Source organism: Sitophilus oryzae, unplaced genomic scaffold, assembly GCF_002938485.1.
Source record: "Sitophilus oryzae breed Bouriz unplaced genomic scaffold, Soryzae_2.0 scaffold_494_pilon_pilon, whole genome shotgun sequence".
Taxonomy (NCBI): domain Eukaryota; kingdom Metazoa; phylum Arthropoda; class Insecta; order Coleoptera; family Curculionidae; genus Sitophilus; species Sitophilus oryzae.
The window spans coordinates 1,297,429-1,315,972 of record NW_022147078.1 but is presented as its reverse complement, the minus strand read 5'-3'; the positions used below and the strand labels follow the sequence as shown (position 1 = coordinate 1,315,972).

General features: G+C 32.6%; 1 protein-coding gene and 1 long non-coding RNA gene across 3 annotated transcripts; both read right to left on the bottom strand.

The window, feature by feature from the left end:
- Positions 1–1,163: 1,163 nt before the first annotated feature.
- Positions 1,164–3,211, bottom strand: LOC115886687. The gene is made up of 4 exons (XR_004050930.1): positions 3,079–3,211; positions 2,463–2,585; positions 2,296–2,382; positions 1,164–1,282 (listed from the first exon to the last, which is right to left on the bottom strand). It is a non-coding gene; the product is annotated as an uncharacterized LOC115886687 (long non-coding RNA).
- Positions 3,212–9,688: 6,477 nt separating this feature from the next.
- LOC115886633 (midnolin homolog) lies at positions 9,689–17,653 on the bottom strand. 2 transcript variants are annotated; one of them, XM_030905881.1, is made up of 5 exons: positions 17,126–17,653; positions 16,969–17,056; positions 16,683–16,846; positions 15,936–16,081; positions 9,689–10,778 (listed from the first exon to the last, which is right to left on the bottom strand). In XM_030905881.1, exons 1-5 carry the CDS (start codon positions 17,329–17,331, stop codon positions 10,330–10,332), a joined length of 1,053 nt encoding a protein of 350 aa, XP_030761741.1. In that variant the 5' UTR covers positions 17,332–17,653; the 3' UTR covers positions 9,689–10,329. The 2 variants fall into 2 exon arrangements, with proteins under 2 accessions (XP_030761741.1, XP_030761742.1); XM_030905882.1 differs by having other exon boundaries at positions 9,691–10,778; positions 15,936–16,069; positions 17,126–17,652.
- Positions 17,654–18,544: the final 891 nt, after the last annotated feature.

Here is an 18,544-nt window from a genome sequence, read left to right as displayed (position 1 = left end):
AAATGGCCATTTTTATCAGGAGCATATAGAAGCGAAGAGATAGATATTTTACTCTTTTACAAATATAAAATTGAAAAATATGTTCCTCATAGAAATGTACTAGTAATGTACTACTAGATCATTTTGTTTAGTACTACTGTCACATTAAATATTAAATGACGAATGCAACTGCTTAACTCCTGGTACCGAAATATACCTCCTCGCTCTTATATGTTCCTGATAAAAATTCACGATTGTTCACTTTTAGCAAAAATGTGTCAAAAATAATTTCAACCTATCAAATTTTGAGTACCTGACCAACGAGTTCGAACGAGTTAGATTTTTTTGAAAAACGGCCATAACTTCTAAACTATAAGAGATATCGAGGAACGGAAGTCGGCATTCGATTCGCCTTTCAACCCTCTATAAGGGGGCAAAATTAGGGCGCGATCGGAGACAAAAAAAATTTTTCGGCAAAAATGAAAGAAGGTAACCCCTTACCTCATTTTTGCCGAGAAAAATTTTTTGTTTCCGATCGCGCCCTCGTTTTCCACCCTTATAGAGGGTTGAAATGCCTATCGAATGCCGAGTTCCGTTCCTCTCTAACCCTTATAGTTTCCGAGATATTAAGGGTTGAAGTTTGGAAACGAGGTCGAAGTGCTAGAGATAGCAGAAATATCGTTGTTTAATGCTATTTTATATGTGGTACTAAATTTACGCCTTACCTCTTCACTTTTATGCGGTCCTGATAGATATCGGCGATTTTGGACCAGTTTCAAAAATTTTCGTGCGATCTTTGTTAAAAATTTAATTTTCTTGGTATGTATCAGGAGTACATAAAAGCGACTAGGTAAATATTGGTTCTTAATTTACTCCTTTATACCTCTTCACACTTATGTGTTCCTGATAGATATCGGTGATTTTGGAAAGGGTTAAAATTTTTCGTTCAATTTTTGCCAAAAGCTTCTCGGATTTGTATCAGGAGTACATAAGAGCGAAGAGGTAAAGGTAGGTATTATTTTTATATAAAATACTGTCTATTCCAGAACAAGTGTAAGTATTAAAATATATTATTTATTTGAAAATTAAATGACTTTCTTATTGTTCACGATTGGACAGTATTTCTAATAGGTATATTTTAGTCAAATCAAACTCATTTATATTATTAATTAATGTTTATTAGCACACTATATTTTATTAACAAGAATAATTAAAAAATGTAAGTCCAAGGTGTTGGTGGACATGCTGATGTCTATGTTGAGGTAAACACGTCTTCTGGCTACCCTTCTGGAAAGTTTTGGTTCTGTAAGAAAATATAAAGAAATAATTATTTGTTCACCAACAAGCTTGATTAAAAACAATTTTATAACTTTAAATAATCAGTGAATGATAGGGTACCTAAAATATTATACGATAGGTATATATTATAGTATATTATGATATCTATATACCGTATGATTGAAAAAAAAAACGGCGTTCAGTTGGCTGGGAAATGACGATCGATGACATTTTCCACATAAATTTACATATAAAATGACAATGATCTTCATTTCATAGCCATCGCTGACGCCGTTTTTTTCGATCATATGGTATATTATAGATAGAATATAATAAGAGGCTATAGGCTAGCATCATAGCTCTAGAGTCGATGTTACTTAGGAAAATACATTGGAAATAATGCTACAAAAGCCAGGCGGCTATAAAAACGGCGTAAGCGATGGCTATGAAATGAAAATCGCTGTCATTTTATATGTAAAATTGTATAGGAAATGTGTCATCGATCGTCATTTCCAAGCCAACTGGACGCCGTTTTTTTTCGATCATACGGTATCATCCTGTGGAATTCAGGTTTTTGAATAAATGGCGAATGCGCCAGGAATTGATCGAAAATTAAAAAAAAAAACGGCGTCCAGTTGGCTTGGAAATGACGATCGATGACATTTCTCATATAATTTTACATATAAAATGACAGCGACCTTCATTTCATAGCCACCAATGACGCCATTTTTATTCGATCATATGGTTACCATATGATCGACCATATTATGGTATTATATGTAACCACACGCAAACCGAATCAATACAATCTGTAAAATTAATACAATTCATGAGAAGGTCTGAAAAAAAGTACACGAAAATGAATCCATGAAAACTAAGATTCTGTACAAGGAATTACTCAAGCAAAATAGTATTAGAAGAATGATACCATAAAGAAAATAATACAAATTGAAGACATAAAAATACAATCAATGCAATATTTTTGGAAATTTTAAGATGGAAGTTATATAATAATAATATAATTATAGATATACTTACAAGTCCTGATGCCATTGGTAATATTTATCAAAAGGATAAATGTACTGCCTTGGAACTGTATACATCCATTAATTTGTTGTACAAATCCTGTAAAAAAATAAAAACTATGGTTAGTCTGTTAATAAACATTTAAAACAATTTTTACATAATAATTTAAACCTACTTACTGATAATAGAAAATCAATCTGTTAAACGAGAATGACGGCCAAACATCAGGATTATACAACAGGTGACCCAGGTCTCTTCTTTTGGGTGATTATTATGTGCTGTTGTGAATTATTTAACGCTTCCTAAGAAGAAAATTATAATTAAAGCATTAAATATATCAAAACGATGTGAAATTGTTAACTAAAATATGACGACAATGTATACGTAGCAGTCAAAACTCGAAAATCAAAAGTTTAGAATTAAAGGTGATAAACTTTATTCTTTTATATTTTCTGAAATATATAAATATTGAGAATGGGAGCCCCTTTAAGTATACTTAACACTGACTCGTTCCAAAAGACGTAGAAAACTTGTTTGCCTGTACGAATAACAGATTTGGGAAAAAAATTCTCCACTAAAAAAAATGGTTCAAAAAATACCTAATATCTCTAAATGTGGAGCATTAATGTAAGTAACTATATCTTTAATGTACAACAGGGACATCAAGGAAAGTATCTATATTTCCATATACTCGATTTCGAAAAAGAAAGTCAGGAAATTAGGAAAAACCTTGGAAAAACATCATCAGCTTTTAATGATGATGTAATTGATACAGGCAAAATAATGGGTACTTACATTTTCAGGAGATTAAACAGGCTTTAAGGAACAGAATAAACTCAAATAGTATGCACAAAAATACCTTTTTCTATTAAAAAATCAGAAAAATTGGAAGAGCCACATAAAAACACGACATTTTAGTTCAAATTTTACTCACTTTTTCCACAATGGCGCCACCAGCGTTCTTCTTCTTTTTCTTATTTCAGGACTTAAAAGAACTGTATCCACAGATCAAAAGTAGTATTTCTTCTTCTTTTCATAATTATTGTCCCAAACATAGATAACCACAGATACGTCATATTTCTTCTTGGTGGCCGTATAGTCCTGGCAGCTTAAGCCGTAAAATCAATCAAGAAGAAGATATGTAACTGTAATCTATGGTTAATAATTAGACAAAGACAACTATATAAATAAACAAGTGTAGCAATAGTAAATAAATAATATGTTATTTATTAATTACATGTTAATTACTGAATTATTTTAGATTTTATATAATGGAAAATGGACAGAGACCAGAGAACGCTAATAAAGTGCAATAAACCTAAATATGCCAATTTTTAAGAAGCAAAAATGAATTTTAAAGTGTTGGTTACACATTAACGCATTGAAGAAAAAGTATTCACAAGAGTTTTATTATATCCTATATACACTAGCGTTGAATTCTGGCAACGCTGGTAATACGTCCCTGCTTGTCTCTCGGTGTTGGACGGACTTCAATCCTGGCTTTTTCTCGTTCTCAGAGCAGGCGTCTCGATGGCTATTTGATGGATATGCGCCAGGCTGTTTCTTGGTTCCTTTACTCCCCTTTTTTCAAGGAGTGTTTTCGCTTTTCCTTCTTCTGGAGCAAGTCCTTATCTACTCTCAACAGATTGTCTAGCCCGCCTGGATAATACAGGCCGGGTAGAAGAAACGGTAGTTATGTAAAAAGACACTTTAAACCTTTAAAAATACTATATTAAACATAATTATATAAACAGGAAACAAAAAATAACCCGCTCATCACATAAACAAAATGATCACCTTACTTCGAAAACAAAAAAAAACTAAAAAAGGTTATTTTAAAAACTTTTCTCTCATCAATAATCGATACAATACAATTTATTTTTTTTATTACAACTAAAAACAACTTACGCTCTATCTGGTTTTAATTTTTTAAACTAGATTACTTACAAATTTAGAGTATTTAATAACTAAATTCCATTTAGCAAATTACATGAGGTACAACTTCAAAAAAATGCACCGTTAAAAATTGTAATATTTTTTTTTTGAAGTTATATCTCCAGAAAAATCACATATTAAACTAAGACCTAAGAAGTTAAGGAAAAAAAGGATACTTATGTCAGTTCGCACACAAATTGTCGATATACGTACAGTCTATATAAGCTAGAATAACTTTTTGTGTGTACAAATTGGGTTTTCGAAGACTTTAGTCCATTAAATAGTCTTTTTCACTCATTTCTATAGAGATTTATAGTAAAAAGTCATGTTAAAATATCAATAATGACTCACAATATCAATTAATAGTCCATAGAGATCAAGTTGTGAAATAAATGTAAAAAATAATACCGTGATAGTACTCCTAAAAATAGTAAAAAAAAGTTCCTATAAGTATAGGGCGAAAAATGCATATTAAGAGAGTTAGGGGCACTGAAAGGGCGAATTTAAAAAACGGTTTGGTTTGGTTTGGTAAAACATAAATTTAAAAAAAAACACCGCCCAGAGCGATGGTTTTCGAGAAAATTGAAGGCAAAGAGTTTGCTCTGATGGGTTGCTAACTGGTTAATCAACATAAACAAAGCGTAGATGAGTATGCTTCTATAAAATAATACCAAAAAATACAATGAAAACAAAAATAATCACAGGCGGATTTATCTTTTTCTGTTATATGCAATTTGATTTTGTGGATTTCACTGTTTTTTTTTATTTTCTCGACTAGGGAATGCAATCCCGCAAATGCGGGATCCCTCTGTGATTCCGCGGGATTTACCGTGCGGGATCGACACCAGGGGATTCCCCTTACGAATTGATCATTAAAAATATGTGAAACAAACAGGTTAGTATTAGATTTCTTTCTGGCGTGCGTAAGTGAAGAAAAGCGTTTAACTAGTACTTGTGGACAATTTCATCAAATAAACTGCCGGACATAATTATCGGGACAAGCAAAATTTTAGGGTAAATTTAAAGTTGAATATCTCTTGAACTAAAAAAGATTTTCGGATGCGGTTTGGACCAGGTTTTAGATGCATCTATTGTTATTAAGATACTATATGATTTTCGAAAATATATTTAGCGAATTCTCGTATACAGGGTGTTTTATAAGAGTGTGAAAATTTGGCCAAGAATCTTTTTTACCGCAAATTTACAGTTTTTAAAAAATCGAAATTTTTACCAAGTACGACTAATCTGTATTGAAATTAGAAAAGAACAATTTGATCGGTTTTAAGGAAAATACGACGTTTTTTCGAAAAATATGCATTTTTAGTCATACGATGGTCCTAAATGGTACAAAAAGCTTTGTACATTCTGCATATGCCAAAAAATTATTGATATAGAGTATATCTAAAAGCAGATAACTAACACAAATTAAAAAAAAAACCTTCAACATCAGAATAATATTTTTATTTATAAAATAAGTAGATAAATTATAATTTAAATTTAAATTTTATTATAATAAAATTTAAGTTTATTTAATATTAAATATATTTTTTGAACACCCTGTATACATCGGTCCAAATTTCTGTTCAGCTAGTTTAAGATACACGCTATATCAGTATATTGTGGGCCTATGCAAAATGTACAATTAATTTAGGACCAAATGTATGACTATAAATGCATATTTTTTGAAAAAACTCGTATTTTCCTTTAAACCATAAAATTAAAAAAAAACACCAAATTGTTTTTTCGAATTTCAATACAGATTAGTCGTACATAGTTAAAATTTCGATTTTTCAAAAATTGTAAATTTTCGGTAGAAAAAATTCTTAACCAAACACTATTATAAAATACTCTGTATACGAGAATTTGTTAAATATATTTTCGAAAACCACATAGCATCTTAATCACAATAGATGCGTCTAAAACCTGGTCCAAACCGCATCCAAAAATCGGAGAGAGAAAAGAAGAGCATTTATTGTTTACAATCCCGCAATTTTGCGGATCTGCGGGATTGATTGCTTTAATCCCGCGGGTTTGCGGGATTGCATTCCCTATTTTCCTTCTCGACTTTCGGGTCGGTTTTAAATTGGATTTAAGAAAATTTTTTGCCCAAATTTTCCAAAAAGTGTTATTAAATTTATCTCGTTGAGCGCCTAATTTTTGTTTTTATTTTTGCAAAATTATTCTTCAGAATATATTTATTTATGTACTGCAAAATTTTATTGGTGTGTTTTTGCGTAATGTGTCAGGGTAAGTGTGTACTTCCAGCATAACATTTTAAACAAGACCAAGATTTTCCCGTTGCGTTTATTTTTGCATGTGAGTGACAGCTAAATGAAAAAAAACAAGGAAATCAGTTATTGATATTATAAAATCATTATTGATGATTTAGTCTCAACTTTTTACTTTGTCATTGTTTCATTCTCCACTTTAGAAAATTAGTTAATTCTCTGTTAGCACTTTCTCCACAACTACACAGCATTGCACATTAAAAATTCCTAGATCTGTCATTGGTAACACTGACTGGGGCCACAAATCCAAACTGTTTTTTTTTCAATACGAATTAATAAATAGAAACAACATATACAAAACAAAAATGTCATCCTTGTAACGTACAGGATAATTATTGAAATATTGTCGAGTAGTTCAAATGTACAAAGAAATACAATTATGTTTTTTTTCACAGTTAAAATTGCTGAAAATCGAAATAAAGATGAATACAATATAAAAGTTTTTTACAAGTTATTCAAGCTGAACTACTTCAACATTTCAGATTCAGATAATAATATATTATTGTTCTGTACCACAGAACAAAAAGTCTAAGAAAGGAGTAAAATAAATACTATTTCAATATTAACATGTTAAATATGGAAGAAATGTCACTGTAGCCATTTTGAAGCACATGGTGGCATCGTCGTTGGAAGCATAATAAATCCGAGAAATCGTAAATAGTTTTTTTCAACTCTATGTTGACATTCCAATGATTTTGCACTGTACAGCTTTAATTTAAAATTAGATACAGTTTCTCTTAAATTACTTAAAATCGGCTTGTCTAAAATTGTTCAAATTTGGCATGTGTATTCAGCATAAGCAGATCTTTTAAAAATCTATTTACAACTTTGCTGTAAAATTAACTTGGGAACCAATATCTGGACAGTTCAAAATTTGCATGGGATTTTCTATGATTTCAACGACTATTCCCGGTAGAGTGTTTTTAGTTAATATAGTCTGTGAAACGAATAACTTTGAATTTGACAGTTCCCGCGGGCTTTTCTAGTGTTAATTTTATTAGGTTAGCAACTTGCGGCCATGCTGACGCAATGCCGTCTCTAATAGAACAGCCTCGGAGCGAGATTTATGACGTCACGCTAGCTGGATATTACGGATTAATAAATGTTTTGGTTTGGAAGAATACATGGAAAATATAATTATTCTGGCTGAAATCGTACTCCATAGTCAAAGTAGATAGTTTTAGTGTTAAGAATAATAATTTAAAAAAATATGTGGTCATCTTTTGACAAGTTTATATTAGTTTATTAATTGTAGTAAACATTATGTGGTGTGTGGTGTGAATATTTTATATGTAATTTTTTGGATTATATTCGACACTATTTTTTTCATATGACAAAACCCTGATGAAGGCTATAACGTTAGCCGAAATGTTTTTTTAAACCAAATAAAAATAATGAAAACCCAAATAAAAGCTTAATCAGCGTTTTTCTCGAACCCAACCCAAATCCCAAGAAAATCAAAAATTTTAGAATAATTTTACAAATAAAATGACAGCGATCTTTATTTCATAGCCATCGCTGACGCGTTTTTTTCTATGATATTGTATTATTCGCAAATATAATTGCATAATATACATATAAATTTTGTGAATGCAAAAAATAATACATCACTATTAGTAGATATTGAATGTTTTTTGTGAAATTAGATCGATTTTCAAAACCCAAAATTTAAAATATATTTTACATTTTACCCATTATCTTATGTACCTATTCATTATTTGTATATTGTAAAACATTTGCTGCATTTATATGCTTCATAGTTTATTTGCCAAAGTATTTATTACTATAAATAGGTATATATGTTGTATTTATTAACTGTATATTATGTACCGTATGATCGAAAAAAAAACGGCGCCCAGTTGGCTGGGAAATCAACATCAATGACATTTCCCATATAAATTTACATATAAAATGACAGCGATCTTCATTCCATAGCCATCGCTGACGCCGTTTTTTCTCGATCATACGGTATATTTCATGTAAACTATATCATTTTTAAAATACAAACCAAAAATACGAGGAATAATTATGTTTTCCATGTATTCTAACATATTTATTAATCCGTAGTATCTAACTAGCGTGACGTCATAAATCTCGCTCCGAGGCTGTTCTATTAGAGACGGCATTGGTCTGATATTTAAAAATGTCAAGAGCTGATGACATTTTACTTTTGACAATTATGACATTTCGTGTTGATTTTGGAAGAAGAGGAAGAACTGTTACTTGTTTTATTATTTTCCTTTTCTATTTCAAGAAAGTAGAAAGGGTTACCTATCTGATTCGTTCAGGCACCCAATTTAAAGAATATCAGTAACTTTTTTGACAGAGGGATTTTATATTTGCCATGTTGGTCATAAATAACGGCCAAAATTCAAAGTTATTCATTTTATAGACTATAGTAATAATGAGTTTGAATAAGGTTTAATGATCTGCTCACCAGTGCTAAAAGTAAAGTGTTTTTATGTAAAGTAATGAATTAATGTTTTATTTTGTAATATTTTCTTTCAATTAAAAAAGTACTAGTAAATAAAACCAGCAAAATATTGGGTGAAACCTACAGTATGTCCCCAGATTGTCTTTATAGTCTAAGAGCTAGCAACGGTTTCGAGAAAGTATTTTAAGACGTCTGGCTCTTTGATATATCTTTTACTATGCTCTCTGGAACAGCATGCGGCCCGTCTGGCTGCCGATACCCGTTGCGTTCACTACTGCGCATCCGAAGAAGATCCTATATTTTTTATTAATTTAGTCCTATAAATTCTAGTAAAGTATTAAATAAAAACAAATATTTAATACTTTACGATCAGAATATAAACGAAAATAAAATAAAAGTCTTTGCCCTGGACCCGGATTCGAACTCTGAACCATCGGTTCGTGGTCGGAAACTCTACGCACTGCGCTATGGAGATATGTTCGATTTATATTCAATACTAGAATTTAAAGGACTAATAAAATTATAGGATCTTCTTTCAATGCGCAGTAGGGAACGCAACGTTTACCGGCAGCCAGACGGGCCGCATGCTGTTCTAGAGAGTATAGTAAATGATATATTAAAGAGCCAGACAGAAATATTTTTTTTACCGACGTTGCTAGCTCTCGTACTATTACAAGAGGAAACACATTTTTATTATTGACATCTAGAGAACAATGCATTCTTCAAAAAAAATATTCTTGTTCTAAACTTTTCCAAATTTTCATACCGTTTTAGAGAAAATGAAAAAACATGAAAATATGGTTTGAAAATCCTAAAAATCAAAAGGCGTTTCTATGGTAATATTTCGAATTCATTCTTTCCTAGATGGCTATTAATTTTGATTAAAATCATATTTTTTGCTGTTGTTAAAGTATCAAATTTTCATCAGCCTTTCCATAGCACTGCACTAAATAAATTTTGTGCCTCTTTAATATTTTAAACAGCAAAAAATATGAGTTTAAAATTCTCTCAATAACAATCTATCAAAGAATAAAAACTAAATTATAATACCATAGACACGCCTTTTGATTTTTAGGAGTTAGGTAAAAATAATTCAACCATACACTTTCATGTTTTTTTTTAATTTTCTCTAAAACAGTAAATTTGGAAAAGTATAAACGGGATTAACCATTTCAAAATAAGCATAATTTTTTTGAAGAATGCATTTTTCTCTAAATGTCAATAATAAACCGGGGGCATACTGTATATTTTAACATTGCCTTGTCAAGTTTGTTAATTATACTCCTTCCTTAGAGTTTTTTTTCAAAACTCTACAGTTTTCGTTTTCAATCGGTTCAACTACTTCGAGATCTCAAACAAATACAACCTTCCCCCCAAAAAAAAACTCTTTTACGCCGTCACTGTATCCGAATCGGTATGCTGCGGCAACGAGTACGGCTTCTGCTTCCTCTGCCTCCTCCTCTCCCGCTTCTCACCCATAACCAACCGCAACTGGTCCAGTTTGTTCCTCGTAACGCTGTTCTGCTCGTGCTCGTCGGGCACGGCCGACTCCGGACAGCACGGCGCAGAAGAACAGCAAGGAGTCGACGTGCAAGACGGCTGCGCAGACGCGGAAGAACACCCGGGCGTCTCGTCACCGGCGGCGTCGTCGCCGAGGTCGTCTCTGCCTCGGCCCTGGGCTTTGCGCAGCTCGGGCACCGAACACAGGAGGTCGTTGAGGATGTGGACGATGGTGGCGACGTCTCGGCGAGGTCTGCCGCGGGAGTCTTGCAGCGTGGGGCTGAGGGCGCCGCTGAACGTGCCCGAGTAGACGTTTTCTCGGCGGTTGCCGCCTACACCTTCGGTGGAAGAGAAGAGTTTTTTGAAAAAATAATCTTTTGGCTCCTGGCCTGTATTTTAGTGCGTACGACAGAGTGTCTCAGGCTGAGCGTGCATTTGAATGTTCTAGAGAACTACATTATCTAGATCGGAGATTTTTAGCACATCGACATTTGTTCGAATGTCATATAATAATGGCGGTAGCTGTCATGGAATCGAGCCATTAAAGAATTATCATAAATCATTTTTTTCAAATTGAAACCCCCTTTTTTATTTCACTAGTGAAAAGGTTTTTTCTTAGTTACTTTTTGACTATAAAATAAATCGTTTTTAAGTTATATAAGATTTACTTTTAAAACGTATATTTTTCTTAATTTTATCTAGCCTTATCTGTCAGAAAACGAATTATTTGAGTTTCCAATATCATAAATACTGCCTGCTTAAAACTATAAATAGTGTATTTATAAAAATATATTTCGTATACTACGTGCGTCTCAAAAGTGGCCCACCCCTATAACTTTTTTATTTTTTCAGATAAAACAATGAGATTTGGTATGTTAGTGTATAAGATAAATTGGAATTGATTGACGTATTCAATTGTTTTCGGTCACTTCCAGTTTCCCTCGGTATTTTTTTATTTTATTCGATAGAAAATAACATTCTGAATCGAATGACATATCATATGTCAATTTTTGACATCTCTCTTTCTCTGTTTTTATTCCTACAAGAGGACTGTAGTGGTCAGGTGATGTGTGAGGTTTGTCTCCATAATTCCCTGTCCTGTGCTTCATGTACAAGCGTGTGCAGTGGCTTGTGGGTGATCTTTGATAGCTGGTCTATCCATCGGGAGGGCGAGCGGCCTCTTGGTCTTCTTCCCGGAACCTTGCCCTGTATAATGAGCTTTTCCATACAGTCAGTATCCCTCCCCATAACGTGACCGAAATATTTAAGCATACGTGACTGTATAGAAGTTGAGAGGCGTTCTGTGATGTTCAGTTCTTGGATTATGGATTCATTGGTTCGCCGGGCAGTCCAGGGAATTCTGAGCGTTCGTCGCCAACAGTACATCTCAGTTGCGTCAATTTTTTTCATTTCTGACTGTCTCATCGTCCAGGACTCGGAGCCATACATTAATATAGAAAATATTAGGCAGTGAACAAGCCTTTTTTTTAAATGTTTAGATATGTTTTTGTCTCGCCATATCTTTGGGAGTTTTCGCACTGCCACTCTTGTCATTTCACATCTTCTTCTTATTTCGCCCTCTAACGATTCCGTGTTGTTTATAAGTGACCCAAGATATATATACTTACTTACAACCTCAAAACGACCAATGCTCACTACATCAGGTTTGTTGTTGTTTTACCATTTCTTTAAGAACCATCCATAGTTTTGACCATTTGACTTTGTCAAAGGCTTTTCGATAGTCTATGAAAGAAATATAGAGCGGATTGTTAAATTCTCGGGCCTTTTCGATAATCTGACGGACATTCAAAATTTGTTCACGTGTTCCTCGACCTCTTGTGAATCCTGCTTGCTCTGGAGGGATTTGTGGTTGAATATACGGTTTTAACCTTTCGTTAATGATATGAAGAAGAATCTTACTGGCATGTGAAATTAGCGCAATGGTACGAAAGTTGTCGCATTTGGCTGGAGATCCATTTTTATGGATGGTTATTATGGGACAATCGGTCCAATCTGATGGCCATTGGTGAGAATGCCATATCAGATTACATAACTTGTGCAAGATGTCCACACCAAAATCTCCCGACGCTTGGAGCATTTCGGCCGTGATGTGATCTGGTCCCGGGGCTTTATGATGTTTTAGGTTTTTTATTGCTGCTTCAATTTCCGATTTCAGTATGTCTGGTTCTTCATTAATTATATCACTAATTTTTGACATAGTTACTCAAAAATAAATTTTATTTTAAATTTCAATCTTGAGTGCCATGGCTGTATTAAAAACACTAATTTTTAATCAAGGAGCCTTGGAAAAATAGATTTGATCGTCTAATGTTTTTACTGTCTTGTTCTGGCCCGTTAAAACATGCTCAAATCGTATTTTTAATCATATCTCAATTTTTTCAAATGGAACGAGGGTGGTTCATTAGCATATTTGGAAAAAGCATTTTTTTACGAATAATTTGATACCACACACTTGCTATTTTGAGTCAAATTGTCGTTATGAACCGCATGTTACAATTTCAAATAAACCATATGCCAAAATGTCAAAAGTTGACATATCATATGTCATTCGATTCAGAGTATCATTTTCTATCGAATAAAGTAAAAAAATACCGAGGGTGCCAATTAAAAATCAAAAGTTGTAGTCATTTCCGTGTGACCGAAAACAATTGAATACATCAATCAATTCCAATTTATGTCATATACTAACATACCAAATCTTGTTGTCTTATCTGAAAAAATAAAGAAGTTATAGGGGTGAGCCACTTTTGAGACGCACCTGGTGTATCTAATAGTTGATATTATTAATAATATACCGTATGATCCGTATGAGAAAAATAAACGGCGCAAAGTTGGCTTGGAAATGATGATGGATGACATACTGCTTTCTGAACAAAGTGTCACAATATGACATGGCCAGATCTATGATCTATTGTTTTGCATCTTAATTATGCATATTAAATATTTTGCATCATATTAAATCCTTATAATCAAAAAGTAACGAATTGGAAAACCTTTTCATTAGTGAAATAAAAAAGTGGAGTTTTTGAAAAATCGAAAAAAAATATTTGTGATAATTTTTTTATCCCTCAATACCATGAGAGCTGCGGCCATTTTTAAATGACATTTGAACAATTTAATTTTTGAAACAGACAACCACATATCTTCTCTTATGTTACAGTGGCTGTGGTAATCGCTAGATTTGAAGTTTAGGCTAAACACATTTTTTTGACAGGCAGTTTTTTCCGCTATTTCCAGAAGTGCCGCCATATTGAAAATATTTTTAATCAATAGATCTCGTGAAACAATGATGTGTAAAAAATCTCCGATCTAGGTATTGCAGTTCTCGAGGAACTTCTAATGCACGCTAAGCTTGGGACACCCTGTATACGACCAGTTGACACGTAGACAAATTTTCAAAACCCGTCTTATCGTGTCCATTGAGTGGAATCATTGTTTTGTATCTCGTTCTTTTAGAAATACATTTTATCTTAACTTGATTTTTAGATATGCTATTTTATTAAAATTAGTTAATGATTTGAAATAGATAAGACGTCAGTAGTAATATTATGCTTCAATAAAAAAACCTACGAAAAAATGCGGGATTTGCAACAAAAATGACAATAAAAAGCAAATGTAAGTGGATAAGATGGATTTTGCTGCAGTAACGTAATTTGTAGTGAATTTTATATACGATGTACTTAAACAGCCGTTAAACTGTAGCCTACTAAAATGCCGTTAATAGATATTGTGACGTCGTTCATTTCGGCGGAAAGTAATGCCTAGCCTTAAGCTTTTTGCAAGAGCAACTGTGGGTCAGTGGCTGAGGCTATCGCTTCGTAAGCGGATGGTCTGTGGTTCAAATCTCACGCCGACCAAGACTTTTTTATATTTTTTTTTGCTAATAGCGTGATCTTATTGCATTGGTTTCACTCTTTTTGTTAGATTGGTTTAGTTATTTAGCGGGTTGGTTAGCGTGGTTATTTGGAGGGTGTTAATTCATTGGTTAGTTGGTTATTTGGTGGGGTTGGTTGAATTTTACTAATTTATATTTGTTTTTTATATTTTTTATCAGTGTCGAGGTTAGTTGCGTTGGTTAAGTTGGTTATTTGGAGAGTGTTAATTCATTGGTTAGTTGGTTATTTGGTGGGGTTGGTTGATTTTTACTAATTTATATTTGTTTTTTATATTTTTTATCAGTGTCGAGGTTAGTTGCGTTGGTTAAGTTGGTTATTTGGAGGGTGTTAATTCATTGGTTAGTTGGTTATTTGGTGGGGTTGGTTGATTTTGACTAATTTATATTTGTTTTTTATATTTTTTATCAGTGTCGAGGTTAGTTGCGTTGGTTATTTGGAGGGTGTTAATTCATTGGATAGTTGGTTATTTGGTGGGGTTGGTTGATTTTTACTAATTTATATTTATTTTTTATATTTTTTATCAGTGTCGAGGTTAGTTGCGTTGGTTAAGTTGGTTATTTGGAGGGTGTTAATTCATTGGTTAGTTGGTTATTTGGTGGGGTTGGTTGATTTTTACTAATTTATATTTGTTTTTTATATTTTTTATCAGTGTCGAGGTTAGTTGCGTTGGTTAAGTTGGTTATTTGGAGGGTGTTAATTTCATTGGTTAGTTGGTTATTTGGTGGGGTTGGTTGATTTTTACTAATTTATATTTGTTTTTTATATTTTTATCAGTGACGAGGTTAGTTGCGTTGGTTATTTGGAGGGTGTTAATTTCATTGGTTAGTTGGTTATTTGGTGGGGTTGGTTGATTTTTACTAATTTATATTTGTTTTTTATATTTTTTATCAGTGTCGAGGTTAGTTGCGTTGGTTAAGTTGGTTATTTGGAGGGTGTTAATTTCATTGGTTAGTTGGTTATTTGGTGGGGTTGGTTGATTTTTACTAATTTATATTTGTTTTTTATATTTTTTATCAGTGTCGAGGTTAGTTGCGTTGGTTAAGTTGGTTATTTGGAGGGTGTTAATTTCATTGGTTAGTTGGTTATTTGGTGGGGTTGGTTGATTTTTACTAATTTATATTTGTTTTTTATATCTTTTATCAGTGTCGAGGTTAGTTGCGTTAACGACGTCATACATATTAACGGCATTTTAGTAAGCTACCGTTTAACGGCAGTTTAAGTACAGCCTTATATATAATATAAACAGGCAACTTTTGCTGCAGTTTGGGACTATGTTTATGTAGATTTCAGGGTCCACTGAATGCTATATACATTAATTTATTACTGCAAAAACCTAACACTTTTTACCTAAAGACCTTGTTAAGTTTATGGCAATTAAGTTAAAAATACACGAAAAAAGAAAATAGCTAAAAATTACCAAACATTAATTTTAAAAAAGCTAAAATTCAAACCAACCTGTACTTAGGTATCTATTTTGAAAAAAAAATGTATCAAAAAATTCACTTTATATAACATAAAAAAATTAAATATTAAATAACTAATTACCAAAAAAGCATAAAGAAATAAAACAAAGCTTACCTTTTGCTTTGTTTCTTTGTCTACCAGCAAATATGTCAGCTGAGAGCTTTCTTAAAGTGTGTTGGAGGTTTTTGCTGGCCTGTTGCAAACTAGGAGGTCCAGGTGATTGAATTAGGGGGGCACAATTGGGAGGCCTGACAATATAACTCCCCAAAAATTAGATATTTATTTTATTGATTATTATTAACACACAATGTCTTTGCATCTTATATTTTTATATAAATATTTATATTTAACTAACTTAATTAAAATAATTAAAAGATTTTGTTAATTTTATGAAATAAGATTCTAAAACAATAACTTCAAGAACTCTACAGTCTCTTCCCCAGATTATACAAGAGGAAAAACTTGTTTGTTACTGACATTTTGAGAAAAATGCATTTTTTGCTTGTTTTTTTTTTAAATTTCTCTCTAATACGGTATGGAAATTTAGAATATATAAATGGAATTCATAGAACAAGCAAATTTCTTTAAAAAAAAATCAGTAATAAAAAAGTTTTCCCCTTGTAAAGACAATCCAGGAACATACTGTATATCTAGAAATAATAATTAATAATATTAACAATACAATAATCAACAATAAGCATTGTTATTGAAACTTCACGATTATTGTTACAAAACAAAAAAAATTATTGCAAATAATATATTAAAAAGAAATTGCTTTTAGTTGCTCCAATTTTTTTTTATTTTAAAATCACTTTAAAACTGATTAAAAATTAATATAAATTAAAATATAAAGTTACTTACTTATTGGAAGAAGCTACTGTACTAAGCTGCAACTGGATGAGCATCATATGATCACCGAGACGCATACTGAGATTGAGTGGGGCCTTTCCACACAGAAACTCATTGACTTGGGAGTCGTTCAAAGATTCTAAAGCTTGCATGATGCCGATCTCTGGCCTCTGCGTCTGTTAAAACACATAAAAAACGTATATTTTACATAAAAAATATATTACCATTGAAGGTATTTGTTAATATTGCATCACTACAACCTAGAACTATTTTTAGCAAGGGAGTGATATTGACTTACAATTAAACCAGCCTCCACATTGGGTAAAAGGGTGATTTTCGAGCCGTCCGTGATCCCGTGCTGGTACAAATTCCCATCTTGTAATTGTCTGGAAGAAGACGAGAAAAACATGTATGAGACAATGAATTAATAACTGTACTTTGGCTTTGAAACCCACTTATCTCTAAAGAGCAGACAGATCCTGTCCCTGGGCACTTTCAGTCTTTTCGATATTTGTTTTTTGAGATTGTCCACCGTACTGTCTGCGTCTACGCTTATATAAAATTCACCCCCCGTAGTAGGGCTGATCTGGATGTTAATATAGGTATCTGGGCCACACCCCTGGGAAATGGGGTTGCTCGTCGTTTCCGACGTGTTTTCCATTGTCTCTGGCACTGGGAAGCGTTCCACACACCCGTATCAACACCACCGACAACGCCTTTCTTTAAACAGGGCGGACGGAAGAACAAAAATCATACTTATTGCGATCGACTAGCGCGAACAATTGGCGAAATTGCGGCTTCGCGAAAGAACTTTGACCGATCCGATGGAGCTGGGACGAAGGGTAATCGATGGAGCGAACGAAAAAGCACAAAGATCACCGCGAAAAACCCAATCTGTACGAATAATTAATTATAACAGTTCTTGAACGGGCCAGCCGATGCTACAATGGATCCGCCATATTGACTGTAGAGAGTTGATAGCGGCGTTGCCAATTGTTTAGCGCATTATTCCTACGGCGCGCTGAAAATTCCGCTACATGCTACAAAAAAAGCTAAAAGATAGAGATAGAGAAATTTTAATTAAATAAATATTGGTAAATTATACACCAAATAATAACAAAAATATCTCTTTGGTTTGCTTCAAGTAACACAATTTTTTTGGCATGCTTGTAAATATTTATAAATAACAACTTAACTTCAGAAGTATAGGTAATAATACAACATTAGTACTATTTGGCACAATCTAATTTGTGAATTTTAGTATAGACACTTTTTATGCTATTCTAAGTAAATAATATATAACCAGTAAATAAATAAATAGTTTAAATTGCAGCACTATACGCACTGTTTATTGCGTATTGAGTTGTGAGAAATTATTCAAGGATTCTGTCTACCAATACCAATTCTTTTACTTAATGTTTTTTTATGGTCAAAAATTCCGCTACTTTTGAGAGAAAAATTATTTTCTGCCTGCAGTAGATAAAAATGCGGAATTCCACAACTATCGGCAACACTGGTCCGAAATTGTAGCTTTCGTGATGTACAAATTGGAAATTATCCTTCGGTTTAATTGATGTGAATTTGTTTGGCAATAATCGAAGAAATAAGAGACAAAACCTTGTATGTTTTTTCGTAAATAAATAATCCATTCTTTTTTATACAATACAAAGAAAAATATTGATAATATACAATGTATAGGTAACTACAAAATTCTTTAACATGTGTATAGGGGTGTTTCAAAATATCTGTATAATTTAAATTTATTATTCAAACATTTCATGTTTTTAATTTATTATTTCTTGTAAATTAAAAAGTTTTCATGGCCATTTAGTGAATCATAGTGAATTAATTCGCAAGCTACAATCTAGCACCCT

What these genes read in the sequence shown, in the direction of transcription:
- LOC115886633 (XM_030905881.1), bottom strand. Translation starts at nt 17,331, where the DNA reads ATGGAAAACACGTCGGAAACGACGAGCAACCCCATTTCCCAGGGGTGT. An exon ending in ATGTGGAGGCTGGTTTAATT is followed by an intron (nt 16,847 to 16,968) that starts GTAAGTCAATAT and finishes GTGTTTTAACAG; the next exon opens with ACGCAGAGGCCAGAGATCGG. An exon ending in ACAAAGAAACAAAGCAAAAG is followed by an intron (nt 10,779 to 15,935) that starts GTAAGCTTTGTT and finishes CTTCCACCGAAG; the next exon opens with GTGTAGGCGGCAACCGCCGA.